The sequence below is a fragment of the Priapulus caudatus genome, unplaced genomic scaffold (assembly GCF_000485595.1).
Source record: "Priapulus caudatus unplaced genomic scaffold, Priapulus_caudatus-5.0.1 Scaffold424, whole genome shotgun sequence".
Lineage (NCBI taxonomy): Eukaryota > Metazoa > Priapulida > Priapulimorpha > Priapulimorphida > Priapulidae > Priapulus > Priapulus caudatus.
In genome coordinates this window covers 133,235-142,904 of record NW_014577485.1, presented here as the reverse complement: position 1 = coordinate 142,904, position 9,670 = coordinate 133,235, and the positions used below count along the sequence as shown (strand labels likewise).

General features: G+C 47.8%; 1 protein-coding gene and 7 non-coding genes across 8 annotated transcripts; 3 read left to right on the top strand and 5 right to left on the bottom strand.

Annotated features, from left to right (window-relative positions):
- Positions 1–1,582: 1,582 nt before the first annotated feature.
- LOC106810252 (chaoptin-like) lies at positions 1,583–9,670 on the top strand (the record flags this gene model as incomplete). Its single annotated transcript, XM_014813543.1, has 3 exons — positions 1,583–3,992; positions 7,716–8,046; positions 9,029–9,670. Coding segments are annotated over 3 exons (3,144 nt in total), but the record flags the coding sequence as incomplete, so codon positions are not given.
- Trnam-cau lies at positions 5,741–5,812 on the top strand. Its single transcript has one exon. It is a non-coding gene; the product is annotated as a tRNA-Met (tRNA).
- Trnai-uau lies at positions 5,909–5,980 on the top strand. Its single transcript has one exon. It is a non-coding gene; the product is annotated as a tRNA-Ile (tRNA).
- Trnam-cau lies at positions 6,136–6,207 on the bottom strand. Its single transcript has one exon. It is a non-coding gene; the product is annotated as a tRNA-Met (tRNA).
- Trnam-cau lies at positions 6,472–6,543 on the bottom strand. The gene has a single exon. It is a non-coding gene; the product is annotated as a tRNA-Met (tRNA).
- On the bottom strand, positions 6,618–6,689 carry Trnam-cau. Its single transcript has one exon. It is a non-coding gene; the product is annotated as a tRNA-Met (tRNA).
- Trnam-cau lies at positions 6,784–6,855 on the bottom strand. The gene has a single exon. It is a non-coding gene; the product is annotated as a tRNA-Met (tRNA).
- Positions 7,127–7,198, bottom strand: Trnam-cau. Its single transcript has one exon. It is a non-coding gene; the product is annotated as a tRNA-Met (tRNA).

Here is a 9,670-nt window from a genome sequence, read left to right as displayed (position 1 = left end):
GTACAAGATTCGAGAGTAAACGTGAATTTGCACTGAAACCGATCGTCCGAAACTATCGGGAAGCTCACGGGAGAGTATCTTATGTGTGTATCTCTATATGATGTATCATATATCACGGGTATATATATAGGGATAGATTAATTGGGAGGGGGGTAGATAATAGATTCCCTATTATCTACTTCTGATATATATATATATCATATGCCGTATCAAAACGTGCCGAGGGCTGAAATGAGTATGCGACGTTTCAGGTTTCCGCTTCAGCTTCTATTCTCTAGTGGACTCTGTGTGTATTTGTATGTGTGCGGGTGTTTCCGTGTGTGTTGGGGAGAGCAATTGTTTTGCTTGAACACTCACGAATGGCCGACGTTTACTATATTCTACTCCGCCGTCAATCGGTTGAGAAATTGCGTCAAACACACTTACCATTCAAGCGCAGTGTGTATATCAGCATGAACATAGACGTAGCTTCGTGTAGCGCTATGCGAAAGTGTTATACAGATTGACAGCTTCTGACATTTCGCATTATCCTGATTATTGTGTTTTTATAGGCCTACGGCAACTCTCCCCCTGGGGAAAATGCACTGCCACTGAAGCGGCACGATGCTATTTTTTGTGCGAACTTTTGCGCTGTATTAAAATGCAAAAACAATCATTACAGAGGTATTCAATCAGGGCCTACTGTTTACGTGCGAAGTCATAAAATATCGGCCAGTTAATTGAAGGAAACGTGTGCGGCTACTAGCAATACTGCAATCCTCGTAAATATGGTTATATAATGCTGCTGCTGCTGCTGCTGCTGCTGCTGCTGCTGCTGCTGCTAATAATGATGATGATGATTATAATAATAATAATAATAATAACAACAATACTAATTATTATAATAACCATTAGCAATAACAGGACCAGTATTAATGTAATAACTTTAACATTTATAGTAATATTTTCCTTACTAAGATCGGCTCGCATTATTAAAAAAACAGCAGAAGTAGCACTGGCTACAGACTTGAGATGTCATGAATATGCTTAGAACCAGGTATTGGTTACAGATATACCGTCGGTGTACTGCCAGCAGTTTATCAAGCCCAAACGAAATAACAATTAATAATAAATGATTTCACTATTGTTACAACTTATATTATTATTATGACGAGCAATACAAGTATTCGTTGTCGAGCACTGTTTTGTGGTGGTCACTTATATTCGTACCAACACTCTAGCTAATCACGCTACCTGTACTCCCGTCCCGCAGGTGAGCGCACCTAGGATGACCGCCATCGTGCGCATCGTTATTGTCGGCGCCTTGTGCGCGTGTCTGCGTGCGGGGCCCGCCGCCTCGCAGTGTACCGACCTCATGCGAGCGCTGCCCACCTGCCAGTGCTCGTCGAGCGAACGCATCAACTGCCGCGGCGGTAACCTGACGGAGATCCTTCGCGCCGTGTCGGGGCACGCCGGCACGATAAACACGCTCACGGCGACCGAGACGGAGACGGACACCCTGAAGGCGGGCGCGCTCAGCGGCGTCAACACGCACGTTCTGCGCGTCAACTACGGTGCGCTGACGTCGGTCGACGCGCATGCGCTGAGCGCCGCCGGCCCGGCTCTCGCCGACCTTAACCTCCGCGCGAACCTGCTGCGCGACGTACCGCGGCTCGACGTCGCCAACGCAACGAATCTCATCTCCGTCAACCTCCAGTCGAACCACATCGCGTCGGTGCCGGCGCGTGCCTTCTCAGCGGCCGCGTATTTACGCGGTCTCTACCTCGGATATAACCTGATCGGCACCGTTGACCCGCGCGCCTTCGCCGGACTGAGCCGCCTCGAGGAGCTCTCCCTGTTCGGGAACCGACTCGAGTGGCTTCCGGCGGACCTGCTCGGCGAGCTGACATCACTTGCCTACCTGTACCTGCACGGAAACGCGCTGCTGGAGCTTCCGGTGGGGTTGCTGGCGACGCAGACGGGGCTGATCGAGCTGAACGTCGCCGAGAACGCGCTGGTCGACGTCGACGACGACGCGTTCTCGTCGCTCGGTCAGCTGGAGAAGCTCTACGCGAACGACAACCAGATTCACTCGCTCAGCGATCAGCTCTTCGCGAACCTCACCTCGCTGAAGACGCTCGACCTGTCCGGCAACAAGGTGCGAGAGCTGACGGCAGGGGCGCTGCGATGGCTCGTCAGCCTGCACAACCTAAAGATGAGACACAACGACCTGCACGTCGTCGACGCCGACGCCTTCTCGTCGCTCGCCGAACTCTGGGAGCTCGATCTCACCGACAACCACATCGGCGAGCTGCCCGCGTCGCTGCTGACCGCCAACAAGGCGCTGCTGCGGCTGCGGCTGGGACGAAACAAGATCGAGTCGGTGCACGAGACGTTGCTGAGCGGACTACTGCGTCTGAGAAGCGTCGACCTCAGTCACAACCGTCTCGCCGACGTGCCCGAGAATCTCTTTAACGGTCTCTCGCGACTCGAGTCGCTCAACCTTAACAACAACGAGCTGACGTCGTTCGCCGTCGGGCTATTCAATCGCATCGGCAAAGCCAACTCTCTCGCTCATCTCAACCTCGGCGCCAACGCCCTCTTGCGGGTTCCCCCGCGCGCCTTCGTTAACCTGGGCGACCTCGTCTACCTGAATCTCGCCGACAACAAGCTCAGTTTGCTGCCGCCGGACGCCTTCGAGGGGCTCGGCAAATTGCAGTACCTCGGGCTGGCCGACAACAAGCTGGTGTCGCTAGCCGATGGCCTGTTCGAGCCGCTAGGTTCGCTGCGCTGTCTCTACCTGGACGGCAACGGTCTCGAGTCGCTGTCGCCGCTGACGACGCGCGGGCTCACCAACATCGAGCTGCTCGACCTTAGCAACAACGAGCTGCTCAGCTTCCCGCTAGAGGCGCTCATCCTGCTGACGTCACAGCAGAAGCCGCTGAAGAGGCTCAGCCTTGCGCGCAACCTCATAGCAGAGCTGCCCGTCGACAGCGAGCGACTGTACGTGCGCGAGCTCGACCTGTCGCACAACACGATCGGGCGCGTCGAGCGCGACTTCTTCTACGACGTCGGCTACTCGCTCGAGTCGCTCGACCTGTCGCACAACGTCATCGCCGATATTCCTACGAGCGCCTTCGCCAACCTGCGCAAGCTGACGCGCGTCTCGTTGCGTGGCAACCGCGTGACGCGTCTCTTCGAGCACTCGCGTGTCGAGTACCTGGACGCGGCGCAGAACAACTTCACGACGTTCAGTCTCGTCGACCTGACGCGCCTGCCGCGCCTCGGCCAGCTCGACCTCAGCGGCAACCGCATCTCGCAGTTTCTGTCGACGACCGTACGGCTCGCGTCACTCACGAGGCTCGACCTGAGCGACAACCACATCGTCGGCGTGCCGCTGCTCTACCCGACGAACGAGCGCGAGAACCGGCTGCCGAACCTACGCAGCCTCAACCTGTCGCGCAATCACATCTCGTCGTTAGAGGGCGCGCGCGGCGCCGCCGTGTCGGGCCTGAAGGAGCTCGATCTGTCACACAACGAGCTGTACGCCGTGCCGCGTCACGTGTGGGCCGAGCCGACGATGTCCCTGCGCGACGTCAATCTGTCGCACAACCAGATCGAGGCTCTCGACGACGACAGCTTCGCGAATCTGTCGAGCGTCGAGTCGCTGCGCATCGCCTACCTGCCGAACCTTCGCCGCGTGAGCGCAGGCTTCGCTAGAGCGCTGCGTAACCTCGTCACGCTGCGCTTCCACGACCTGCCGATGCTGCCACGCTTCACGATCGACTACGTGGCGCTGCTCGCCGGCAAACCGCGCCTCCGAGATCTCGCGATCGAGATCAAGAACTCGACGCTCGCCGATCAGCTTGCTGGAGTCATGCCGCAGCTGAGCAGCCTCTATGTCACCGGCAGACACCTGACGGAGATCACCGACACGGCCTTTCAGAATTTCTCGGCGAAGCTGACGAAGCAGGAGGACACGAAGTCGCAGGAGGTGCGCTTGACGATAACAGGTAAGGTTAGACATAGAGGTGCATGGAGGACGAGGAGAGCGTGAAAGATACACACACACACACACAAATAAACAAACAAACAAACAAACACTACTTGATCCCGATGTCTCAATATAATATTTATGAGGTGAGTTGTCTTGTTTATCTGGCTAACGTAACATTAATCAAATATAAATTCACCAATAGAAGGCGATGTGTGCTCTACACAACATACGTAGCTGTGTAGGCGCTATATCACGTGAAAATTGTTATTTTAAAATGAAGAGTATAACCTCGTCGCAGTAGCTTGACATGAAAAATGAATCCCGATATCTCGCTTGAACACTAATAATTGTGCCCAGTTTTCTCGGCTGCTGTAATACTAATAAAGTCAAAATCAGCCGATAGATGGCGATGTGTATTCTACGTGACTTTGCGTGACTAGAGGTGGTGAACAACAGTAGATCGCGTCCATAGGCAGCAGGCCTGAATAAGCATCGAACAGATATTAATTAAAAATACTCACACTGTTACTTCGCTTACACAACATACACTTTATTCATGTTAAATAACTACAGATTTATGCTCTATGCTCCGCTCAGAACTTTTGCCAGCTCTATAATGCGAATTTCTACAGAGTAGTCGGATCCCGTTTTATACACAAAAGTGGCCGACCGGCGACCATGGCTACGCCACTAGCTGGAATGGCACAATTCCACAACAAGACCAATTTTACTTCTAATGCTTTTTAGACGTTCACGAGGCATCTAACTTGCGTGCATGAGTAGTGACGAGACATGTGTGCAGCTACCACCGAGGTGTAGTGTAGACGGGGACAGTGTATCAGGCACGACAGTCTGTCAGATAACGACATTATGATATACACTTTATTCTAATTTCATTTCCATTTAATCTAAGTTCATTAAGGATTTTACTTCATTTTACTTCAAAACCTAGGTAGGGCAGCTGCTACCTTGCTCCCCAGAGGGTACGGCCCTAGATAAATGAAATGGACCTAATAAATTGGGTCAGTATCTTCGAAGCGTGGTAAAGTGGTATTTTTCTTGAAGTATACTTTTATTTAAAAATTGATAGGACATGCTTGACGAAATAGCTTGACGTTAAAACTTGATCCCGATGTCTCAATATAATATTTATGAGGTGAGTTGTCTTGTTTATCTGGCTAACGTAACATTAATCAAATATAAATTCACCAATAGATGGCGATGTGTGTTCTACACACCATACGCAGCTGTGTAGGCGCTATCACGTGAAAATTGTCATTTTAAAATGAAGAGTATAACCTCGTCGCAGTAGCTTGACATGAAAAATGAATCCTATACACACATACAAACATACAAACAAACAAACAAACAAACAAACAAACAAACACACACACACAAACAAACACACACACACAAACAAACACACGCACGCACGCACGCACGAATGAACGAACGAATGCGCACACATTTCTGCACATCGATATCTTGGGGTTATACTACGGTGTGGCTGTACGCTTTTATTTAAAAACCGTGCTGTAGAGAATTCATAAAAATCATGACAACAGCCGTTGGTTTCTATTTATCGGTCAATGGGTGGTTTAGACATCTGTTCCGCACAGGACTTTCGCTTCAAGCCTACACTACAAGCTTAAGAGAATATATACTAGAACATATATATATATATATATATATATCACGCTTTCACTGCGCCACTCTGCTGATATAGATGTGAAATTAGGAATTGTCTTTAAGGTTAAACGTATCAGCAGAGTGGCGCAGTGGAAGCGTGCTGGGCCCATAACCCAGAGGTCGGTAGATCGAAACTACCCTCTGCTAGTTTTTATATTAGCGTTTAGTTTACAATCGTCAAGAAAAATTTTCCTATATCTAAATGAAATACAAATTAAAGACATTCTTTAATTTATACATATCAGCAGAGTGGCGCAGTGGAAGCATGCTGGGCCTATAACCCAGAGGTCGGTAGATCGAAACTACCTTCTGCTAACTTTTATATTACCGTTTAGTTTATGCAAAATAAAACAAATATTCCTTGATCAATTGGAAATCAAAATTAAATTGAAGAATGTCTTTAATTTTTATTTCATTTAGATATAGGAACATTTTCTTGACGATTGTAAACTAAATGGTAATATAAAAACTAGCAGAGGGTAGTTTCGATCTACCGACCTCTGGGTTATGGGCCCAGCACGCTTCCACTGCGCCACTCTGCTGCTATATTTTCAGAAATAAGTGATGTGATTTTCGTTGATTTTACTGGGTTTTCTATTGCTTCAAAAGTTACAAAAACGTTTTTTTTTTTATAAAATACGTAAAGGTAAGTAATATTATGGTAAAAACTCACTGTATATTGTTTTTTACTGAAAAATATATAGTTGGGGTCACATAAGAAATATTTGACCGGACGCGTAGCCTGGGAGCTGGGTGTCCGGTAACCGGACGCGTAGCCACGGCCAAAATATTATCGTTAAAATATTTAGCAGAGGGTAGTTTCGATCTACCGACCTCTGGGTTATGGGCCCAGCACGCTTCCACTGCGCCACTCTGCTGCTATGTATTCAGAAATAAGCGCTGTCATTTTCTTTTAATTTACGTTTGCATAAAATCTAATCTTAAAAATATTTAGCAGAGGGTAGTTTCGATCTACCGACCTCTGGGTTATGGGCCCAGCACGCTTCCACTGCGCCACTCTGCTGATATGTTTAAATTGAAGAATGTCTTTAATTTTTATTTCATTTAGATATAGGAAAATTTTCTTGCGATTATAAACTAAACGCTGATATAAAAATTAGCAGAAGGTAGTTTCGATCTACCGACCTCTGGGTTATGGGCCCAGCACGCTTCCACTGCGCCACTCTGCTGATATGTATAAACTAAAGAATGTCTTTAATTTTTATTTTATTTAGATATAGGAAATTTTTTTTGACAATTGTAAACTAAACGGTAGGCCCTAATATAAAAACTAGCGGGGGTAGTTTCGATCTACCGACCTCTGGGTTATGGGCCCAGCACGCTTCCACTGCGCCACTCAGCTGCTAGATATGAAAATTTCAAGTGAGTTTCTTTTTTGTTTTCATTTTCATCAAGGAATATTTGTATTGATGTTTTTAGACTAAACGGTAATATAAAAGTTAGCAGAGGGTAGTTTCGATCTACCGACCTCTGGGTTATGGGCCCAGCACGCTTCCACTGCGCCACTCTGCTATGACTGCTGGTGGAATATGACTAGGCATGTGACATATTATATACTTACTATTAACCGTTAAACGAAATTAATAATAGAACAGTCACGCAAAATCTCTTAACAAAAATTTCAGAACGTCTGATACGTGTATGTGATCGACATAGGTACCATCGCACTAAGCCACTATCTCAACACGCCAGCGCTGTCGTCATGAGTGACGTCACGTCAATAGATCGATCGCATGCGAAAGTCGTGTCGTTGAGAAAATGACCGGAAGTCTACAGAAAACTTAACACCGAGTGGCTACGCGGGCCTATGCATACCTGATTTGTTCCGTGCGGTTTGAAATTTAACGTTAGTCGGAATAACCACTGTAAAAGATTATTTTGCCTGTCAGAATCCTCTCGCATAGATCCTAGCCATTAGAGTAGTGGGTGAAATTGCGATCGATTCGGTGTGGTCGATTCAGTCGGTTCGGTTCGATCGGTTCGGTCCCGTGCTATGCTTGTATATTCATGTGCATATACAATTCAACAGGTACTAGCGTTCGTCTGCTCGTGGCGCCACTGTTCCCCTACGCGACATCAGAACAGTCGATCTACATCGACCTCGACCACAACCAGCTAGAGACGTTCAGCCAGGAGGCGCTGGATGTACTGCGCTTCAATCGGATCCTCTATATCAGCATCGAGGGTTCGCGCTTCTTCTGCGACTGCTATCATCGCTGGTTCATCTACTGGATGCAGAAGTTTAGTCGTCGACGCTACAACGCCTACTTAGATGACCACCAGACGATTCTTGCAGGATTGCAGGGCTCTGGCGCATGCGTCGACGGCGGAGTAAAGATATTGGATGATCATTATATGAGGCATGTATATAAAAAATATAGTAAATATAATAAAGAAATTAAGTTAAGTATAATTAAATATTCATTCCTAGTACAGTGTCACGCATAGTCATTCTTGCCCGACCTATATGGTCTCTGTCTATTTATGAGTACTAAGGTCGTTGTGTTGATCTGACTTGTCAAGGCATAACAATTACGATAAATCACTTTTCGACGCTGCTCTAACGTTTACATTATTAATAACAATAACCCGCAATCTAATCTGTGCATTATCCTAAGGTAATAAGATATACACACGTCAACAGTCATGTACCAAATGAACTAGGCAAGCGTGGACTTTCTTAAAGCCCATTCTTGCATTTGCAATAATTTACTTCGTAAACATATATTATCCAGTTTATTGACCTATCTGCGCAGAATGATTGCCAGATCACTAGCCAATCACGTCTGTATTAGGACGCTATAAAAGAGAATGCTTAGCAATATAAATTCGACATTTATATTTTTTTCGACGTGCACGCAAATAAATACGTATAGGCTGGTCTCGCTTGATCGACTGACTTATACTATACACTATTCAAAAGAGGTGTAGTTATCTCACGTAGACGGATAGGCGCATTTAAAATTTGATTTTGAATTGAAATTGAATTTCAAGGAGAGTCTTGCGACTGGACAGAATTCGTGATGTTCGCCACAAACATCCTCGCGAAATTTTCATCTTGTCATTTATTCCATATTAATCGCAATCTTAACCTTAAGATTAACGTTAACTTTTATCTTCACATTATCCTTATTATTATCATTTTATCATTCTCATATTTATCCTTGTCCTCATCCTCACCCTCATCTTCATGCTGATCCTCATCTTCATCCTCATCCTCATTCTCATCCTCATCCCAATCAATAACTCTTATCATTACCCTCACATTTTCTTTCGGTCTAATCCGCTCCTACTAAGTATTATTCGTAAACGTTTTCCTCACGACCGGGCTTTCCGCTTCAGTTTCCAGCACGTACTGGAGGCAAGCACGTGTTTCGACGAGGCAGGCCAGGACCGCTACAGCATCGTCGACTTCAACATCTCGACGCTGCAATGCCACTACACGCGTCCGCCCGTAGCCGACAAACATCTAACGGCCTACATCCTAGGTGGCGCCATCGGCGGCTCGGGCGTGCTGGCGCTCATCGCCATCGTCGTCGTCTGCGCCTGGTGCTGCTGTTGCCGACGAGGCGCGTCGACGCGCAAGAGCACCGAGGAGGCGTCCTACGACAATAACGCGTACACGATCACGCAGCCGAACGGCGGCGTTGTCGACAACGGCCACCGCGGCGGCGAGGGCGTGAGCGCGACTAACGGAAGAGCCGACGAGACCGCGCCCAAGTTCCGCTACACGACGCACTTGTGACGATGTCGGCATTGCGGTGCGCGCGGCGCCGACAAGGGCGCCCTCAGCAGCGATAGTTGGAGCGGGCTGGAGACTGGAAGCAGCGATGGGGGCCACCTGTCAACCCTTGTGTGATGTTGACCCGTGCTGTGTTTTGTTGTTGTTTTTTATAGCTTATGGTTTTCTCATTGTGTGCGGTGTATGGTGTTTCGTAACGGGTCTGTAATATTAGGCGAGACAAGCGGCTAACGAGGTTATAT